Source organism: Bufo gargarizans, chromosome 5 (assembly GCF_014858855.1).
Source record: "Bufo gargarizans isolate SCDJY-AF-19 chromosome 5, ASM1485885v1, whole genome shotgun sequence".
NCBI lineage: Eukaryota > Metazoa > Chordata > Amphibia > Anura > Bufonidae > Bufo > Bufo gargarizans.
The window spans coordinates 216826901-216849897 of NC_058084.1; the positions used below are offsets into that span (position 1 = coordinate 216826901).

Consider the following 22997-nt stretch of genomic DNA (forward strand, 5'->3'; position numbering starts at 1 on the left):
TACATACAGAATAAAAATATATCCAGGACCAGTGTTCCAGTTAGAATCATAAAGTGATATAAACATACTGAATAGGGATCCCAGGAAAAGACTCAGCAAGCCATGGAGCCCACATATACCATTGCGTATCTTCAGCGTCTCGGTCTCATCAATGCGCATGCCCAGAATGACGACATCATGTGAGTCTCCGTGTAAGATTGGTGCGCATGCGTTCTATCCAGTAACATCTCGCCGCACCATCTTGGTTAATGGAAAATAGCCCCAAGTGACAGCTCTGCGCCCATCATATAGATGGTAGCTAAACGGAGTAAATATCCTCCCAATATATATTAAGAGCCATAACTATAAAACAAAATTCATAAAGAGTGTTGCAGGCCGCAGCAGGGATCTCCTACAGAAACCAGCATCAGGACCGGGGTCCCCACCTCTCGGGAAGGACACCGGACCGTGGGGTCGTACACGTCAGGGGGGAACATCTCCATGAACCCCACCGACGTGTCTGGCCCTCTTGCTGGAAATAAAGCAGTCTGGGAGGGGTAATCCCTCACCTTTACAAAGAGCAAAAACATACTGGAGCTTAATGATATATCTGGAGTAGCGCATACACCATAGGACGCTGTAGTTGGTACTGGGCTGCACCGCTTCCATTGAGTCAAAATCCAGGGGTCCGTACCCAGCGCTGTGAGGGTTAAAAATTCTAAAAGGCAAGAAAAAAATATATATATTAGTTTCCAAATCTGTCAGTTGTGCAATTGCATATATTACTTTCACAATTCTGATGCACCTGTTATATACGTAGAAAAGGTGTATCACATACATGCGTGGAAAGGACGGGCAGGCGACAGATCAACAGACACCTATCTAAACTCCACATTTAATCCTCTGGGGTGCAGAGTATCTAAATCATAAATCCACCTCAGTTCTCTTTTCTTGAGAATTGCCAAGCGGTCTCCACCTCTCCTTGGGAGCTCAACATGGTCAAGTATCCAGCATCTCAAGTCCCGCTCGGAATGCCCAAGGGACGTAAAATGCCTGGAGACTGGTAAATCGGCACGTTTTTTTCTTATTGAATTCCTATGATTATTCAATCTTAGTTTTAGTTCTGTAGACGTTTCACCGATATATATTAAGTTACATGGACATGCTAGCACGTAAATCACATAAGAAGATGAACAATTTAGGTGAAACCTAATGGGATATTCTTTATGTGTGGTAGGATGTATAAAGGATCTAGATTTGCATATATAGCGACAGTTAACACAATTGAGACATGGATAACAACCATGTCCCGATTTAGACAATGTTCGTTGTACGCTGATTTTTTTAGGGCCTACATCCGCTCTAACCAAATGGTCCTTAATATTTTTACTTTTTCGATATGATAGGAGAGGAGGGGAATTCAATTCAGGTATATCTTTTATGGACCTACTGAGGATGTTCCAATTATCCTTTAGAATACGTCCCATCTCCACACTGCACTCAGAATATGTGGACATGAAAGGTATTCTGCGGGTCCTCTGTAGGTTAGAGGTGATTTTCTTTGGGCTATTCTGCAGAACGTCATTTTTTTGGGCAGACAGCAATCGGTGGGGATAACCCCGTTTCTTGAATTTATCTACCATCATATCCAATGTGGATATTAGCTCAGTCTGCTCGGATACTATGCGTTTAGCACGTAGAAATTGTGAATGTGGAAGATGTTTAATTAAACTACGAGGATGACTACTTTCGTATCTTAAAGTGGTATTCCTGTCAGTTGGCTTGACATAAAGGCCTGTATTGATCGAACCATCAACCAATCTGACATTGGTATCAAGGAAGGATAGTTCAGTCTTGGAGTAAGACACCGTATACTGGAGGTCAGAATCAATGCTATTTAAATATGTATGAAACTCAGTCAGCTGCACTTCTGTGCCTGACCACAGGAGGAAGACGTCATCTATGTACCGCCACCACCCAATAACATACTGAAAGTGGTGGGATACATAGATGAAGTCCTCCTCCATGTGCCGCATGTAAATATTTGCGTACGTGGGGGCCACGTTGGACCCCATCGCAACGCCACGTTTTTGACTAAAAAAGGTATCCTGGAAAAGAAAATAATTATTTTCCAGAATAAGTCTCAGCAGGATATTAATAAAACATTTGGAATGTTGTGTAATAGACGATCCATCCATATATTTATTCACAGCAGAAATGCCCTTCTCGTGTCCTATTGACGTGTATAAAGATACAACGTCAAAGGACACGAGAGTAGCAGTCTGCAACTCAGCTGTATCAACTGCTCTCAGTTGCTGTAAAAAATGCCCAGTGTCCTGAATATATGATTTACCGGCCGTCGAGAATTCTCGCAAAATCCTATCAAGAAACATAGCATTTTACTAAACACAGAGTCCGTGCCAGAAACGATGGGGCGGCCGGGGGGGTCCACAAGAGTTTTGTGGACTTTGGGCAATATATATAAAACCGGAGTAATGGGAGAAGACACCGTTAGATATTCCCTTAGCCCTTCATCAATAATGCCCCCGGCCACAGCATCGGACAAAATATTTTTGATAGTATTCATAATCTGAAATTTAGGGTCATGCTGTAACAAACCATACACATCCGTGTCACGGAGTTGACGTTCAATTTCTTTAACATAATTACATGTATCGAGAACAACCACCCCACCCCCCTTATCGGCGGGTTTAATGGTTAATTGGGGGTTGCTTCTAAGTTGGGATAGGGCCTCTACTTCAGCAGTCGTCAGGTTAGGTTTATTTAATTTTTCTACATCCCCAAAACGGGATTTTAGCTCTCTGACATCCCTTTTGACTGCGGAAATATAGGCCTCAACAGCAGGTTCATCTACATAAGGAAGAAAATTACTTTTATTCATTAAACCCAATTTCTTGAGTGAAAATTCACTCGTATGTGTCAGTGTGTCAACAGTATGATGCTTAAAGAAAACCTTCAGTTTAATAGATCGAAAGAAATCATTTAGATCCATTTCTAGATCGAACCAGTTTACCTTGGATCTTGGGCAAAATGTAAGCCCTTTAGAAAGGACACTATGTTGGGCTACAGTCAGTTCAGCCGAAGATAAATTAAAGACTATTGTCTCTTTCTCTGGGATGGTACTTTCGTCGATTGTAGTCTGGTCCGGTTGTATCGCTGCTTCCCTTTTCCGTTTGTACCTGCGGCCTCCTCGCCTTGTCCTTGATCCTTTCCTTCCTTTGTATCCAAAATGTCCCCTAAAAAAGATTTCTCCTCATCTGGGGGTAGTTGCATAAATCTCCGACTTTTCTTATTGCGGTTAGAGCCCATAGATGGTGTATCGGATTGCCATGTATATATATCGCCTCGTTTATAGTCATCTGCATCACGAACCCATTTGTTCCTCTTTCCCTCCTCCAACTCCATTTGCAATTTACCGAGTTGATCTTTGCTCTCCTCTTTATATTGTGTAATTTCATCAGCAGATAACTGTGCTTGCAAGGCACCTTCAACATCCAACAATTCATCCATAAGTGAGGAAACCTCCAATTGTAAAAACTCAATGTTAAGTAAAATATAGTCCAAAGAATATCTGTTTGATAGTGCTTCAAAACGTTTACAGAACAAATCGTTGTTGGGAAAAAGGTTGGGGCGCGAATTTGAGCGCATTCCTCTAGGAATCTTTTTTCCTTTAAATATTGGCCCAATGTGGCCATATGTAATCTCATGGAGATGAGGCGTTTAGAGATGGTTAGATACTTGCGTTTAAGTTCCTTAACTGAAGGTGCCTGTAGAAATGAAGCATCGCCCTCGATTCCACGCATGATGCGGTCGACCTCCTCCACAGTATAAGTGCCGCCATGGGGTGTTTCCGTATTAGACATGTTAAATGCTGTAAGGTGTGCTCACTCACGGTGCCGAGTATATGGAAAAAGAAAGTCCAGCGGGAGCATCAGCCTGAAGAGTGGGTGCAAAATCCAAGGGGGATGACGGCAGTCCCCAATAGTATAATCGAAGAAATAGGACTGCACTCCGGATATTGATGAAAAAATCAAGTGGTTTTATTCACCCATATTATGGCAAATCTTGCGACGTTTCAGCTCTTGCGAGCCTTTCTCAAGCATAGAGTAAGTGAAAGTGAACACATATAAAGCGTTACAAAAAGTGTTACACCCATCGGGGTGTGGTTACAATCAACTTAATTACAGACATGTGTTACAATTTTAAAGTGCATGTTTGACATAGTAACTAGTGAAATACGTTTTTTCATATCAGGATATAGTTCCTTTATATACAGAATAAAAATATATCCAGGACCAGTGTTCCAGTTAGAATCATAAAGTGATATAAACATACTGAATAGGGATCCCAGGAAAAGACTCAGCAAGCCATGGAGCCCACATATACCATCGCGTATCTTCAGCGTCTCGGTCTCATCAATGCGCATGCCCAGAATGACGACATCATGTGAGTCGCCGTGTAAGATTGGTGCGCATGCGTTCTATCCAGTAACATCTCGCCGCACCATCTTGGTTAATGGAAAATAGCCCCAAGTGACAGCTCTGCCCCCATCATATAGATGGTAGCTAAACGGAGTAAATATCCTCCCAATATATATTAAGAGCCATAACTATAAAACAAAATTCATAAAGAGTGTTGCAGTCTCGGTGCGGCGAGATGTTACTGGATAGAACGCATGCGTACCAATCTTACACGGCGACTCACATGATGTCGTCATTCTGGGCATGCGCATTGATGAGACCGAGACGCTGAAGATACGCGATGGTATATGTGGGCTCCATGGCTTGCTGAGTCTTTTCCTGGGATCCCTATTCAGTATGTTTATATCACTTTATGATTCTAACTGGAACACTGGTCCTGGATATATTTTTATTCTGTATGTAAAGGAACTATATCCTGATATGAAAAAACGTATTTCACTAGTTACTATGTCAAACATGCACTTTAAAATTGTAACACATGTCTGTAATTAAGTTGATTGTAACCACACCCCGATGGGTGTAACACTTTTTGTAACGCTTTATATGTGTTCACTTTCACTTACTCTATGCTTGAGAAAGGCTCGCAAGAGCTGAAACGTCGCAAGATTTGCCATAATATGGGTGAATAAAACCACTTGATTTTTTCATCAATATCCGGAGTGCAGTCCTATTTCTTCGATTATATATATATATATATATATATATATATATATTAGCAAGATAACCCCGCTTAGCATGGGTATATTTCGACTATTTTATTTAATGTTTGTGTGTGTGGTTAAAAGTTATCCCCAGTGTTCCCCATAAGAGTGACCTCCACAAGCCCCGACTCTTTAATAGTGAACTCTAAAACGCTCCAGCCCCTTAACAGTGACCTTCACTGCAGTCCGCCCCCTTATCATTGACCTCCAAAGTGGCCCGCCTTTTTAACATTGACTTCTACAACATCCCCATCAACAGTGACCTCCACAGCACCCCACCCTTCATCATTGACTTCCACAGCAGCCGGCCCCTTAACATTGACCTCCACAGTAGCTGACCGCCTTAACAGTGACCTCTACAGTATGCCACCCCATTAAAATGTGACCTCCATAGCACCCTGGCTTTTAAACAGTAACCTCTACAACACCCCACCCCCTTAACAGTGACCTCTACAGTAGCCTGCCGCCTTAACAGTAACCTGAAATGTGCCCTTCCCTCTTAACATGTGATCTCCACAGCACTCTGCCACTCTTAATCTTGACTTCTACAGTGGCCCACCCCCTTAACAATGACATTCATAGCGGCCTGTCTTCTTAACAGTGACCTTCACAGCAACCCGCCCCTCACCATTGACCTCCACAGAAGTCTGCTCCCTTAACATTGACCTCTGTGAAGGTAAATTTTATGAGGTGGGGTTCTACAGAGGAGTGTCTTTTTAATATTGACATTGGCAGTGGCCTGCCCCTTAACAGTGACCCTGACAGCACCCCACCCCCTTAACAGTGACCTCCACAGCACCTCTAACTGTGATCCTATAGCAGTGAAGAAAAATAGCTGGGTTGTTATGGAAACCTCATGTAAAACTGTATATATGTCAAGACTAAAGGACGCTTCTATTGGCTAATAAGGGTCATGTGACAGTGTGTATGGCAGTTAGAATATGAGTGAAAGACTTGCGAGCTGTTATTGGCTAATACATGTCATGTGATGGTGCCATATAGCATTTTTGGGAAATATCTAAAAAAAACGTACATCCCAGAGAGCTGAGACCCGATCTATAACCTTCCCAGAGACCTATATGCCAGATGTACCTATGTGCCAAATTTGGTGCAGATCGGTCCAGTCGTTTGGCCGTGCATAAAGAACAGACAGACAGCAATTCATGTAGGTGGTCCTATCAATAATTGACTGCTAAATCTGCCACCCACATGAAACCTAATCATAAAAAGAGCAGAATAAATTACAAGTTTATTGAATCTTTTTCCACAAAACTATATATCAATCTTCTCAGCTTTTCCTGCTCTATAACATGCTGTCTGCTGATTGCACTGTATTCATGGTGACAGGTTCCACTTAACATTGAGCTGACTGAGTTGTAAAAGGAAGACTAGATTTCCATTTGTGTTTAATGAAAGCTGGATGGTTGCACCCTTAATGATGGTTCACATGTAGCTCAGATTCGATACTGGGAAACCTTGAACAGAATGAAGTCCAATGCTGAAAAAAAGCTCAAGCTCACATGAAGTATTGTTGTCATTTCACAATGGTGTTGTATGGTCATTAACATTTGACAAAAATGGTCAGAGTGGCTTAAAAATAAATGCAGTGATAATAACCTTACCAATCCTCCACCACTCTTGTCCTGACACTTAGTAACATAGTAGTAACATAAGGCCGAAAAAAGACATTTGTCCATCCAGTTCGGCCTGTTATCCCGCAAGTTGATCCAGAGGAAGGCAAATAAAAAAAAAAAAAAAAAAACCCTGTTAGGTAGAAGCCAATTTTCTCCACTTTAGGGGACTATAAACTTCCTTCCCGACTCCAATCAGGCAATCATAATAACTCCCTGGATCAACGACCCCTCTCTAGTAGCTATAGCCTGTAATATTATTAAGCTCCAGAAATACGTCCAGGGCCCTCTTGAATTCCTTTATTGTACTCACCATCACCACCTCCTCAGGCAGAGAGTTCCATATTCTCACTGCTCTTACCGTAAAGAATCCTTTTCTATATTTGTGTACAAACCTTCTTTCCTCCAGACGCAGAGGATGTCCCCTCGTCACAGTCACAGTCCTGGGGATAAATAGCTGATGGGATAGATCTCTGTACTGACCCCTGATATATTTATACATATTAATTAGATCTCCCCTCAGTCGTCTTTTTTCTAAAGTGAATTACCCTAATTTTGATAATCTTTCAGGGTACTGTAGTTGCCCCATTCCAGTTATTACTTTAGATGCCCTCCTCTGGACCTTCTCCAGCTCTGCTATGTCTGCCTTGTTTACAGGACCCCAGAACTGTACACAGTACTCCATGTGTGGTCTGACTAGCGATTTGTAAAGTGGTAGGACTATGTTCTTATCACGGGAATCTATGCCCCTTCTGATGCAACCCATTATCTTGTTGGCCTTGGCAGCAGCTGCCTGACACTGGTTTTTGCAGCTTAGTTTGCTGTTTATTAAAATTCCTAGATCCTTTTCCATGTCAGTGTTACCGAGTGTTTTACCATTTAGTATGTACGGGTGACTTGCATTTTTCCTTCCCATGTGCATAACTTTACATTTATCAGTGTTAAACCCCATTTGCCACTTATCTGCCCAAGCCTCCAATCTATCCAGATCCCTCTGTAGTAGTATACTGTCCTCATCAGTGTAAATTACTTTACACAGTTTAGTGTCATCTGCGAAAATTGATACTTTACTATGCAAGCCTTCTACAAGATCATTAATAAATATATTGAAGAGAATAGGGCCCAATACTGACCCCTGAGGTACCCCACTAGTGACAGTGACCCAATCTGAGTGTGTACCGTTAATAACCACCCTCTGTTTTCTATCACTGAGCCAGTTACTTACCCACATACAGATGTTTTCTCCCAGTCCGAGCATTCTCATTTTATATACTAACCTTTTATGTGGTACAGTGTCAAATGCTTTGGAGAAGTCCAGATATACGACATCCATTGATTCGCCGCTGTCAAGTCTAGAACTTACCTCCTCATAGAAACTGATTAAATTAGTCTGACATGACCGATCCCTCACGAAGCCATGCTGATATGGCGTTATTTGCTTATTTCTGTTGAGATGCTCTAATATAGCATCTCTCAGAAAAACCTTCAAACAGTTTACCCACAACAGATGTTAAACTTACCGGCCTATAGTTTCCAGGCTCTGTTTTTGGCCCCTTTTTGAATATTGGCACCACATATGCCATGCGCCAATCCTGTGGGACATTCCCTGTCAGTATAGAGTCTGCAAATATCAGAAATAAGGGTCTGGCTATGACATTACTTAATTCCTTTAGGATACGGGGGTGTATGTCATCCGGTCCTGGCGATTTGTCTATTTTAATCTTTTTAAGTCGCTGATGTACTTCTTCCTGGGTCAGACAGGACACTTTTAATGGGGAATTTATTTTTGCATTCTGCATGTCATCTGACAATTTATTTTCCTCAGTGAATACATTGGAGAAAAAAATATTTAACAGCTTTGCTTTCTCCTCATCGCTCTCTGCGACTTCCCCCTCATTACTCTTTAAAGGGCCGACACCTTCAGATTTATACTTTTTAACATTTATATAATTGAAGAACATTTTAGGGTTAGTTTTACTCTCTTTGGCAATTAATCTCTCGGTCTCTAGTTTGGCCGCTTTTATTTGTTTTTTACATGTTCTATTTTTTTCCTTATAGTTTTTCAGTGCTTCCGTGCTCCCCTCCTGTTTCAGTGAATGATATGCTTTTTTTTTTGTCATTTATTGCTTTCGTTACAGTTCTATTTATCCACATTGGTTTCTTTCTGTTCCTTAACCTTTTATTACCATACGGTATGTACCTCTCACAATGAGATTTTAGGATGTTTTTAAAGATATCCCATTTTGTGGCTGTATTTTTATTTTTATTTTTGAGGACTTTGTCCCAGTTAGTTTGGCCTATGGCCTCTCTTAGTTGGCTAAATTTAGCTTTTTTGAAGTTTGGTATTTTTGTTCCTCCCTGTAGAAACGCTCTTTTGAATGATAATTGGAAAGTTATTACTTTGTGGTCACTATTTCCCAGGTGTCCCCCAACCTGCACGTCTGTTGTTCTGCCCGGCCTATTGGTTAATACTAAGTCCAGTATGGCCGTCCCTCTATTCGGGTCCTGAACCAGTTGGGAGAGGTAATTGTCTTTGGTTATTGCCAAGAACCTGTTTCCTTTATGAGATATACAAGTTTCAGTTTACCAGTCTATATCTGGGTAGTTGAAGTCCCCCATAATAACCACCTCATTATGATTTGCCGCCTCGTCTATCAAGGGTTTCTTGTTAGTTGTCTACTTTCTTCCTTCTCCTTATACCTGAAATATAACCAACCAGCCAACCATTGGCCACTGGCTACTGGCAACCACTGTCTGGTCTAATTTCCATTTTGTGACCTGGCCTTATTATGGGCCCACAGAAGTTGCTGGTAGATCCTATACAAACTCATTATACAATACAAACATCTTTAAAGGAGTATAGTTAAGCTATATAGGCATTTGTTAATAAATGTGTACCATAGTACTCAATAGGCGTGTGCTTTGTTGGGGAATACGGACAATGTCACACTAGTAGTTGACACTAGCATATATTAATCATTACCTTATCTTTAAGTTGGCTAAGGACTCCAATTTCTCATGAAACCAATATAATAGAACGTCACACAAACTTAGTCAGCACATCCTATAAAATTAAGTCACTGTGGCTAAAAATACAAAAGTAAAACAGAAGACAATGCAAGTGATAGGAATGAATATGAGGTACTTAGCAAATATCTTCTGATCAAAATCATTTGTCACCACGTCAAGGTGACCTTTTTTAAATGGGAACCTATTCTATAATAACTTATTTTTCTTGGTGCCAACAGGCCTCAAACAAATTCAGGAAAGTCACTGATCACCACAGCCTATTCAAACTGATTGTTGGGGGTACCGTATGTAGAACCCCCACCAATTACAAAATGATGATGTACCCTGAGGGTAGGTCTTCAATATATAGGAGTCCTGAAAAACCTCTTTAAATATAACCTATGCAAAAGATGGGTGACTGGGAGTGCACTACCAAGATAGAGGCAGACAAACATCCAAATGCATACTGCAAAAGCAAAACACATAGTTAGCACATCCTATGAAATTAGGTAAATGTGCAGATGTGCATCACTGTGGCTGAAAATACAAAAGTAAAACCAAACACTCTGCAACAGCATTCTGCAAACCCTGAATATATATATTCAAAATGTTACTAATGCAATGCTCACTGTATAGATGAACATGAGGTACTTAGCAAATACATTTTGATCAAAATTATTTGTGTCCATCCACCTTATCTACGTGACTTTTTTTTTAGACGGGAACCTACTCTATAATGATTTATCTCTTTGTGCCAACAGGCCTCAAGCGAATTCAGGTAAAGTAGGATCCAACCCTACACTGCATAGATTAAGATGGATCCAGCCACACCTCCAAATGTATACTGCGAAAACAAAACTCCTTTGCCTAAGGAGAAGAGTCATTGTAGAGTAGTAGGGTCCCATCAGGCCATGGCTGAAAAGAACAAATGATTTTCATCAAAATATATATGCTAAATACCACATATTCATTTATATAGTGAATATAGCATTAATGGAATTTATAGTCTATAAAATCAGTGTTAGCAGAGTGCTCTTGAACATTGTTTGATTTTACTTTTGTATTTTCATCCGCCACAATCAAGCACTCGTGTTCATGCGCTCCTAACCACACATCTTTCCAGCAGGCTGTTTTAATCACAGCAGTATATGGTTAGAGCCTACATTCCTTACTTCAAGAGAGTAAGGTCCCAACTAAAAGAAATCACCTTGCCATGGTGGATGTCAAGTGCGGACTGAGAACTTAAAGTGGCCCTGGAAAAAATAAAATAATAATATCCCCATGTTGTAGTCGAGTCCAAATTTACAGAAGACTGGGCAACACAAGTAGGTAGAGACAACAGAGGTAGGCAAGACCAGCAGTACTGTAGTGCAGCAAAAAATATCTCCCAGCAAAACCAAAATACCACAGTGCAGCATAAAATACTGCTGTATCACCATTCTGAGGATGGTGGTGCAGTTGAATTCAGGAGGGCACCTGCGGCTGCTGGACAGCTGCATAAGTAACTGATGGTCTCAGAATTAATACACCTCTCTAGAGGCCATGAGGAGGGCTTGGGCGGCAACCTGGGCATCGGTCTACTGGGAAATTTCCCTGTAGGGTCTATAGACCAGTCCGCCCCTGGTGGATGGGCATAAATGATTTTTACCAAATATATTTTCTAAGTATCTCATATCCATTTATATTCTGAATATAGCATTAATACTTAATACAATATAACAACATGCTAGCAAAACACTTGACAGAGTGCGGTCCACATCATATTCCTTGGGTGGCCATACATAGGAAAATATAGAATAGGACATCTTGTGACATAATATTATGATATCATGTCTTGAAAAACTGGTCCACTCATGAGACACAACTGAGTTCATATTCAGCCAAGAGAAAGACAAGGAAGGAAAATGCACAAGAAGAAAATTCTAAAAGACCATTAATGGCGTTATCCAGGATTAAAAAAAGTGGCTGCTTTCTTCCAAAAGGAAAGCCTCATCTTTGACTTATGTGGTTTTGCAACACAGCCTCATTCACTTAAGTAGAGCAGAGTACAATACCAAACACAACCCATGGATAGATATGCTGTTTCTGAAAAAAAGAAGCTATGTTTTATGTAATCCTAGACAACCACAATAAATTTGACAAATGCTGAGATATAATCACTTTATGTTACAGACCCAAAGCTAGAAGAGAGATTATATAATATTTCCTTTTCTGCTGATCAGGCACAGTTTTGTCATGAAGTCCATCTGTGGAATCAAGTCACATCTACTTCCTACCTGGCTTAAATAGTGAAAGTTGTTTGGGCATTGGTTGAGTCCACATGTTATTTTGTGAATTGGATCCACACAAAGAGTAGATTTCCTGATCAAGTCTAAAATGTAGACAGTGTAAATTTAGACAGACAATCCAAAGGTGCGTCAAATTTATCACAGTGACTCACGTTGGGTGATAAATTTGATACTTGGCAAGATACTTTAATCTAAATTTATGCCAAATTATTACATCTTAGACTATGCATCCGTTAAGCCATTCCCTCATCTAGTGAGGTGCATAAGAATGTTTTTTTGCCTCTTTGCCTCATAAATTTAAAAACGGCCCCTCCCTACCTGCTAATCCTGGCACTTTTAGAAAGTGTCAAAAAAAGAGTCAAATGTCAAAATATTGTACATTTTGTCATAAAATTTATATGGCAGAAAACTGAGCTAAATTGCTTAAGGCCTCTTTCACATGAGCGTGTTGGATTAGGTATGGATGCGTTCATGGTGCATTGAATGAAAATCGCACAATTTTTCAAGAAAGTTCAGTCAGTTTTGTCTGCGATTGCGTTCAGTTTTTTCCGTGCGGGTGCAATGTGTTTTGATTAGTGTTAATCGAGCATGCTCGGACGAACACCCGTTCAGCTCAAGCATTTTGATGCTCTGCACATGGCAGTACTCGGCCAAGTAAAGCATGTGCTCGAGCACCATGCTCGAGCCTCCTCCCCGCATGTTTCTTGGATGCTACGCAGCCAATAAACGTGCAGGTAGGTGCTGTCCTCACGGTAATGCCAGTAGCCATGTTGGCTACTGGCATTACAGTGATTAGCTGTCCGGAACGCGTCATTGGGTCCTATATAGAATCCGATGACGCATGTTCGGCTCATTCGTAGTCAGGGAGAGCTGAGCATAGGAAGGGACAGAGAGTGTAGGGAGTGTAATTGAATATTTTTTTGTACAAAAACGTTTCAGAGACCAAAAAGTTCTTGTAAGGACTATTGTGTGTGACAGCAGCAATATATGTTTGTAGCGCAACCTGACCTAAATTGCTCAGTGTTAGGGAGAGCTGTGCATAGGAAGGGACAGACAGTGTAGGTAGTGTAATAGGAAGATTTTAATACAATTTTTTTTTCAGAGACACAAAAGTCCTCTTAAGGACTATTGTGTGGGACAGCAGCAATATATATTTTTAGCGCATCCAGCACTAAATACCCTTTAATAGGCCACTGCGGACAGTTAAATTATCCACGCCACAACTCCTGTTTAAAGTGTGTGCATCCCTAAAATATCTGTGACATCCAGTGTACTTTTTCCTTAGACGGTGTCCGCTGCGGACAGTTAAATTATCCGCACCACATCTCATGTTTAAAGTGTATGCATCCCTAAAATATCTGTTACATCCAATGTACTTTTTCCATAGACGGTGTCCGCTGCGGACAGGTAAATTATCCGCGCCACATCTGTTTAAAGTGTGTGCATCCCTAAAATATCCCCAGAGAGGCGTGTGGACACACGCCATCACCTACTCAGCGCAGGATCTATTGACACAGCCTCCCACAGCGGTATTGGTTTGATAAAGGCCATCTAGGCCGAAACGTCACTTTGAAGCCGCATGTCAAAATAAACAGAAAACCATTTGATTCACAAAACAACTGGAGTTTTTCTATTAATATTATACGGGGTGGGAACCCGACTCCAATTGATTACTTCCAGTGTGCCAGGAGGTTATATCTCTCCCTAAAATATCTGTGACCTCCAGTGTACTTTTTCCGTAGACAGTGTTTGCTGCGGACAGTTAAATTATTCGTGCCACATCTCATGTTTAAAGTGTGCGCATTCCTAAAATATCAGTGATATCCAGTGTACTTTTTCCATGGACACTGCGAACAGTGGCATTACCTGTGGTACCTGTCCTGTATAACATTTACTCATCAAAAATACCTTGGTAAAAATTTTTGGGGCATACACTTCCAAATCCTACACTACTGTACGTGTGACATACTTTCAAGCATATATCACATTTAAAATGAAGAAGGCGAGCAGTAAGGGACAGGGAAGTGGCCGTGATGCTGATGGTGCACGCAGAGGCCGTGGCCCTGGGCGCGGAGAAACTGTGCCTGCTGCCAGAGCACAAGAAAAACAATCATCCACAATACCTATCCTCATGTCCCAGTTTGCAGGGCGGCGCAGGACAACGCTCGTGAAGTCAGCCCAGTGCGAGCAGGTGGTTGGTTGGATTGCATCAGTAAATGCTTCCAGTCGGTTAAGCACCACCCTGTCTTCCACCAAGTCCAGTCTCAGTAGCCAGGAGTCTGGTCCACACAATCCTCACCCTGATCCTCCTTCCTCCCACCATGTACAGTCTGGCCAAACAAATGATCCCACACTTGGATATTTCGAAGACCTCTTTTCATCGCCATTACTTGATTTGGCTCTCTCGCCAAGCATGCTTGAAGAGGGACATGAGATCTTGTGCCCTGATTCCCAACCTCTTGAGCATCCACAGTCACAAGAACATGACGGTGAGGAATAGGAATTAGTGTTTAATGTGGTGGATGATGATGAGACACAGTTGCCAATGATTCAACCGCAATTACTGTCTCAAGAGGTTGATGAAGAGGATGAGACACAGTTGTCAATCATTGAGGTTGTGGTTAGGTCAACAAATCAGGAGGATGATCAGAGTGAGGAAGTGGAAAAGGAGGTGGTGGACGATGAGGTCACTGACCCAACCTGGGAAGGTGGAAAGCCGAGCGAGGACAGCAGTACAGAGGGGGAGGTATCTGCAGCACCGCAACAGGCTGGAAGAGGCAGTAGGGTGCCAAAAAGGTGAAGGTGGTCCACACCAAAGAGGCCCGCAACTGTTCCACGGAGCACCCCCCTGCCAAGGGGTAGATGTTCCGCAGTATGGCGCTTTTTTGAGGAAAGTGTGGCAAACAAAACACTGGCAACCTCACCACCACCACCACCATGATCCGCCACATGGCATCCGAGCACCGTAATAAGTGGGACGAACGCCTGAATCCACAATCTTTGTCTATGGGTCACACCACTGCCTCCTCTTCTCCTATGTTACGTGCTGGCCAATCCCCTGTCGAAGGCGCAGGTCCAGATGCCTCCCGCCCTGCACCTGGACCTTCGCAAGCACCCTCAGCGATCACATCCACTTCCATGTCCCAGCGCAGCATCCAGATGTCCTTACCCCAGGCCATAGCACAAAATGCGCAGCTTTCTAATTTACTGGCCCTGGAAATGTTGCCATTTAGGCTTGTAGACACTGATGCCTTCCGCAGACTGATGTCGGTGGCCATCCCGTGTTACGCAGTCCCCAGCTGCCACTATTTTTCAAAGTGTACCGTAACATCACACGTGCCCTGACCAATGCAGTTACTGGGAAGGTCCACATAACCACAGACACATGGACAAGTGCATTAGGCCAGTGGCGCTACATTTCCCTGACGGCTCAATGGGTGAATTTTGTGGAGGCTGGGAGCTAGTTTTACCCTGGGATGGAATAGGTGCTACCGACACCAAGGATTGCGGGCCCTACGTCGATCAGGGTTTCCGCCAGTACCTACGTTAGTTGCTCCAGACCCCACTTCACCTCCTCCTCCACTTTCCCCTCCGAATTATCCACGTGCAGCACCTAGCTCACATCGTTAACCTTGTGGTTCAGTGGTTTCTCAAAACCTATCACAATTTGCCTGAGCTACTGGTGAAGGTGCGCAGCATGTGTGCACATTTCAGCAAGTCATCGACAGCTTCAGCTGGTCTGTCAACGCTGCAGCAGCGCTTGAAATTGCTAGCTCACCGGCTGTTGTGCGACGTGAGCACGCGCTGGAACTCCACATTCTACATGTTGGCCAGGCTTTGTGAGCAGCAGAGGGCAGTAGTGGAATACCAGCTGCAACATGGTTGTCGCCTTTCCAGTCAGCTTCTGCTATTCACAAGCGAGGAGTGGGTATGAATGTCTGACCTCTGTGAGGTTTTAAGAAACTTTGAGGAATCAACAAAGATGGTGAGTAGCGATAACGCTATTATCAGCGTAACCATCCAACTTCTGTATCTACTCAAACGCTCGCTGCTCACAATTAAGAATGACACTTTGCATGTGGAATAGGTTGAAATGGGGGAAGACATTACACAGGGTGATAGCCAGACCACCCTCAGTTCGTCTTCCCAGCGCAAATTGGATGATGAAGAGGAGGAGCAGGAGACGGTTGCCTCCGCTGCAGAGGGTAGTACCCATGGAAGTTTAATTCCATCTGTTCAGCATGGGTGGGCAGAAGAGGAGAAAGAGGATGAGGAGATTGAGAGTGATCCTCCTGATGACGACAGCGAAGTCTTGCTTGTTGGTACTCTGGCACACATGGCTGACTTCTTGTTAGGCTGCCTTTTATGCGACCCGCGCGTTATACACATTTTAGACAACACGGATTACTGGTTGTTCACCCTTCTCCACCTCCACTACAAAGAGAACTTTTCATCTCTCATTCCTCTGGTGGAGAGGATGAGCAAAACGCTGCTATACCAGAAAATCCTCCAAAATTGCTCCAAAAATCTCCAATGCTGGCGGCAGTGTCTGTAGTTCCTTGGCCAACTGAGGAGGGGAGACAAGGGGAATACACAGCAGTTCCAATAGAGGCAGGGTAACACTCTCCAAAGCCTAGGATAGTTTCATGACACAGAGCCAGCACCCTCACCTTGATGCAAAGCCTAGTGTCACAAGGAGGGAACATTTTTGAAAAGATGGTGAAGGAGTACATAGCAGACTGTGTCAGCATCCTCAATGGTCCCTCAGTGCCTTACAACTACTGGGTGTCCAAGCTGGACACGTGGCGCGAACTGGCGCTGTACGCTTTGGAGGTGCTGGCCTGCCCTGCCACCAGCGTTTTGTCAGAGCGGGTATTTAGTGCTGCTGGTGGCATTATAACAGGTAAGCGTATCCGCCTGTCAACTTAAAATGCTGACAGGTTGACTCTTATCAATATGAACAAGGCCTGGATTGCTCCTGACCTCTACTCCACCAAAGGAAAGCGGCTGAACATAAAGGCACTTTAAATGTGGCTTTTATAGTGTACTGAATACACTGTAGTCCCATGCACCCCTTCTACCACAAACAAGGATATATGTTTAAATCTTCCTTTTGTCATCCTCTGTCTCCTATTCCATCATATCAACACATGCTTATTCGTCGCATATAATGTCCTCGCATATATGCCCTTCGCATATAATGTTTTACAGGGTCAGGTCACCAGCAGGCCCTCGCATATAATTTTTTTGAGCGTCAGCTCACCAGCAGGCCCTTGCATATAATGTTTTACAGGGTCAGCTCGCAAGCAGGCCCTCACATATCATTTTTTTGAGGGTCAGCTCACCAGCAGGCCCTTGCATATAATGTTTTACAGGGTCAGCTCACCAGCAGGCCTTCACCTATAATCTTTTACAGGGTCATCTCACCTGAAGGCCCTTGCATATAATGTTTTAGAGAGTCAGCTCACCTGCAGGCCCTCACTTACAACTTTTTAGAGAGTCAGCTCATCAGCAGGCCCGCACCTAAAATCTTTAACAGGGTCAGCTCACCAGCAGGCGTGCATCTCAAATCTTTTACAAGGTCAGCTCACCAGCAGGCCCTCGCATATAATTTTTTACAGGGTCATCTTACCAGCAGGCCTTCACCTACAATCTTTTACAAGGACAGCTCACCAGCAGGCCTGCACCTAAAATCTTTTACAGGGTCAGCTCCCCAGCAGCCCTTCTCCTAATTATACCTAATAGGTAATTTGCGAGCATGCTGCCTAGCCTGGATGTGGTAGCCATAGCTGTTTCTCAGGCTCCCTCTCAGGAATTGAACTATGATTCCCCTGTTACCCGTGGTCACCATGGTTTGCGTTGTAAATAACATCGAAAGTTGATAGGGCAGACATCCGAATGGATCGTTGCCGTCACGGGGACTTTTGATCGTCCCAAGGTTATCTAGAGTCACCAAAGCGGTAGCAGGCCCTCGCCCATAATGTTTTAGATGGTCAGATCAGCAGGCCCTTGCTCCAAATGTTTTTGAGGGTCAGCAGCAGGCCTTCATCTACAATCTTTTACAGGGTCAGCTCACCTGCAGGCCCTTACCTAATTATACCTAATAGGTAATTTGTGCGCATGCTGCCTTGCTTGGATGTGGCAGCCGTAGCTGTTTCTCATGCTCCTTCTCCGGAATCGAACAATGATTCCCCCGTTGGTGCTGCCTGAGGCAATCTCCTCACCTCGCCTCATTGGTGGTGCACCCCTGACTATTGCAGCGCACTGCTGGGAGGTGTAGGTGCTTGATTGTTTTATGTGACAAACTACTGCTACCCACAGAAAGGAGAGACAAAAGTCCTCCAGAAAATGCAAGTATAAAGAGAAAAGGCAAAAATTATACTGGAAGGCAGTGTTCTTTGTATTGATATAGTTAGGCTATATGCACACAACCGTATGTATTTTGCGGTCTGCAAAATGCAGATTTGCAAAATGCAGATACAGGCCATGTACAAGCTGTATTTTCTGAGGGCCTAATAGTAGAAATTCCTATTCTTGTCTGCTAAACAGACAAGAATTAGACATGTCCTATCATTTATGGAGTGTTAAGGGGCGGGGTGCTGTATAGGTCACTGTTAAGGCGGCATGCCCCTGAGGAGGTCAATATCAAGGGAGTGGGGAGCTGTGAAACTCACTGTTAAAGGGGCAGGCTGCTATGAAGGTCAAAGTTAAGGGAATGGGCTGCTGTGGAGGTCCCATTTTAAGGAGGCGGTGTATTGTGGGGGGAGGGTTCAGTGTTAAGGGGTGAGGGGCTGTGGAGTTCACTGTAAAGGGGGCAGGGTACTGTAGAGGTCACTGTTATGGGGGATACTGCAGATATCTTTTAAAGACACACAGAAACATTAAATGAAATAGATGAAATATACCCGGGCAAATCCGGGCCCTTCTGCTAGTAGCTTATAAGAAACAACACATGAATCTGCTAATTGCTGTAAACAGGTACATCATGGGTTCTGTAGGAAAACAAATCGTAGTGCCCCTTTCTTGTAATTTTTGGCAGCACTTGCACTTTATATACAAGTAAATATACAGGAAATAATGTTTCCTAACAATTTTTACTTTAAAATAGATTTTATCTTTGGTTTTGTGTGTATTATTGTCAGACTGCAAAAGTGGCGTACTACTCAGACAACATCAGTCCCAGCAGCAACCTGATGCATCCAGATATCCTCCCCATGCTGTTTGTGGAACATTTAGGTGGTGTTTCCATCATTTTCTGACCTTTCCCTATAAACCAGGAACCCTTCCCTCTTCAGAGCAGGTTTTGACTTCCATTATACTCGATGCTCGATAGAGCACCCGAGCATCCTGATGTGTTCGGCCAGAGAACCCGAGCACCCGAGCACTTTGGCGCTCGATCAACACTAGTTTTAAAGCGTTTTTCATGTGTGTGATAAAAAAACAGAAGGTTTACAAACAACATCTCTTAGCAGCCATCAGCCCGACGCAGCCCCGTTCACTTCTATGGGGCCGGTGCTGCGTGAAAAACGCAGAATATAAAACATGCTGCGATTTTCACGCAACGCAGAAGTGATGCGTGAAAAACAACGCTCATGATTCAGTGCGGGTGAAATGCATTCACGTCATGCATTGCACCCTCGCGGAAAACTCGCTTGTGTGAAAGGAGCCTAATTCATTCTTCCCATGGCTTTATACTGTATGACTAATCTCCTTTATTTAGGTCATTAGTTCTCCAACTTGCTGATAACATTTTTTAATATTTAATTAAGATAAGTCCAAAAATGATGACGCTGGAGAAAAATTCAACATTTTAGCAGGAAATGTCCTATCTATCTTACTGCAGACTTTGGGTTGCAATGGAAATCAGTATAGTTAAAACTGCACATCTATTGTTAGCTTTTTATTAGAATAATGAAATAGATGGTGCATGTATATTTTGTGTGCAGTAATTGAAGGTCTACATAACGCTACTGATGAAATCATGAGATAGTAGCTTTGTTTTCCTACAGAACCCATGATGTACCTGTTTACAGCAATTAGCAGATTCATGTGTTGTTTCTTATAAGCTATTAGCAGAAGGGCCCGGCTTTGCCCGGGTATATTTATTCTATTTCATTTAATGTTTCTGTGTGTCTTTAAAAGATATCTACAGTATCCCCCATAACATTGACCTCTACAGTACCCTGCCCAATTAACAGTGAACTTCACAGCCCATCACCCCTTAACACTGAACCCCCCCCCCCCCCCACAGTACACCGCCTTCTTAAAATGGGACCTCCACAGCAGCCCATTTCCTTAACCTTGACCTTCATAGCAGCCCACCCCTTTAACAGTGAGTTTCACAGCACCACACTCCCTTGATATTGACCTCCTCAGGGGCCTGCCGCCTTAACAGTGACCTATACAGCACCCCGCCCCTTAACACTCGATATATGATAGGACATATCTAATTCTTGTCCGTTTAGCAGACAAGAATAGGAATTTCTACTATTAGGCCCTCAGAAAATACAGCTTGTAGATGGCCGGTATCCACATTTTGCAAATCTGCATTTTGCAGACCGCAAACTACATATGGTTGTGTGCATATAGCCTAACTATATCAATACAAAGAACACTGCCTTCCAGTGTAATTTTTGCCTTTTCTCTTTATACTTGCATTTTCTGGAGGACTTTTGTCTCTCCTTTCTGTGGGTAGCATTAGTTTGTCACATAAAACAATCAAGCACCTACACCTCCCAGCAGTGCGCTGCAATAGTCAGAGGTCAGAAACAGCAGGAGACCCTACCAGACAGGAACATTTTATGTCACAAAAAAAATATTTTTATTGCATGTATATGTATCTGAAATGAACTATGCATTGCATAGTAATACTTTATTTTGTGGGATAACCTCTTTGATATATGTTAAAGTACTTGCGGTTTTAGTGGAAGAAGCAGGAATTTTGTGGATTTTTTTATATTTTTTTTTGCACTGACAATGGTACTATATCACAGGACTAGGGTTTTAATGCTGAAGGCACTGTTAATATTTCTGATGACATCTGTGACAAGGAAGTCATTGTTTCCACCGCTAGAGTGGCATATTTGGTCCGTGAGTACTTTTTTTCCCTCTGTGTCATCCATGTTCCATGTACACTGCTACACTGAAAATTGGTTTCCAGAGTATCTTATGCCAATAGTCAGTGAAAAAACGCTGACAGAACATGGATGTCAGTGTTTTTTTTTCAAAGAACCATAGAATTCAGGGGGCATGTTTGATCCACATCACAGACTAAAGTAGTGCATGTCTCCATTGTTTTTTTTTACTGAGCCACACACTGATCTGTGAACAAACACATCAAATTTAATGGATCAGTTTGTTGTCCATAGAGAAAGTACACGTCCGTGATTCATTGAAGTGTGAACGCGGCCTAAGGGTACAGCCTAATGGCATGGCCTTGTTGCAGTTGGGACAAAGTCGCCTTGCCGTCAAATACCGCATCAAGTACGAGCCGCAGCAGGACCAAATTAACTAATTAGGACTCTACTGTTTATTCTGCTTTTATTGTTAATGGCTGTGCAGTGACCACAAAAGAACCCAACGAAGATCAAGTAACATGGTCCTAATTAGTTGAGCTGCAGCTTATTCAGCTGGGTAGTACTCGGCTGCAGGGAGGCCATATCCCAATTGTTGCATGATTGTGCCATGTGGGCGTAAGCTTGTAGGTTTTTAGATCATTCTGGATAACTACAATAGTTTCTATAGGAAAACAATTCATATTTTGTACAATCCATAACCATTTTTAACCAGGTATTTGTATTTCTTTCCTCTAGGAAACAGTTGTAAAGTTAACGATTCTGCTTGCACAGTTGATTCTCCATATCTGTTAAAACTACCTGGTAAGTTTACCGCTTCAGTGAAATCAGAATGATGTTAAATAAACAAGATGAGCGCACCAACCTAGAGAAAATGAATAGTGTTGAGCAAATTGAAGTCCACAAAGTGGACTTCGATCAGAATTTCAGGATTTGAATTGCCGCAAAACTGAATTTCCTCATGCTTCGTGGTAGCGAATCAATTTAACTTGAAATAGAGTTAAAAAAAAAAATCATACTTGCATGATCCATTTGTTTGCCACCGCCATCTTGCTTGAAGATCTCGCATGAAATCCAGGGTCCAAATCCAGTCACCACGGGCCGCGCGAGATTTTGCGCCAGATCTTCAAGCAAGATGACGGTGGGCAGCCGCTGTAAGCAAATAGATCGGGTACATATAATTTTTTAGTTTTTTTTCTGATCACCTAATAGGTAATTTCTTTAGTTTTTGGGGTAAGATCTAGGCTTGTGCCTTATGGGGCTTTATTCCTTCTTTTGCATCGACAGGGAGAACACAAATCTAAATTGCTAACTTCCATATGTAAATAAAAGTCATATCACATAAAAGATATTAGAAACCCCATAATCATACAATTAAATTTTACATTATCTTAACCACTCCAGCCCCGCTAGCTGAAACCCCCTTCATGACCAGAGCACTTTTTACACTTCGGCACTACACTACTTTCACCGTTTATCGCTCGGTCATGCAACTTACCACCCAAATGAATTTTACCTACTTTTCTTCTCACTAATAGAGCTTTCATTTGGTGGTATTTCATTGCTGCTGACATTTTTACTTTTTTTGTTATTAATCAAAATGTAACGATTTTTTTTGCAAAAAAATGACATTTTTCACTTTCAGCTGTAAAATTTTGCAAAAAAAAACGACATCCATATATACATTTTTCGCTAAATTTATAGTTCTACATGTCTTTGATAAAAAACAAATGTTTGGGCAAAAAAAAAATGGTTTGGGTAAAAGTTATAGCGTTTACAAACTATGGTACATAAATGTGAATTTCCGCTTTTT

The 22997-nt window shown here is 42.5% G+C and overlaps 1 protein-coding gene across 3 annotated transcripts in view; it reads left to right on the forward strand.

Moving 5' to 3' along the window:
• The window catches only part of PDE1C (phosphodiesterase 1C), a 1393842-nt gene that overhangs the window by 1323628 nt on the left and 47217 nt on the right, over nucleotides 1-22997 (forward strand). For all 3 annotated transcript variants that reach the window (XM_044293926.1, XM_044293925.1, XM_044293927.1), the window contains one exon: nucleotides 21923-21988. In XM_044293926.1, coding sequence (XP_044149861.1) covers nucleotides 21923-21988 — 66 coding nt within the window. The remainder of the gene's footprint in view (nucleotides 1-21922; nucleotides 21989-22997) is intronic.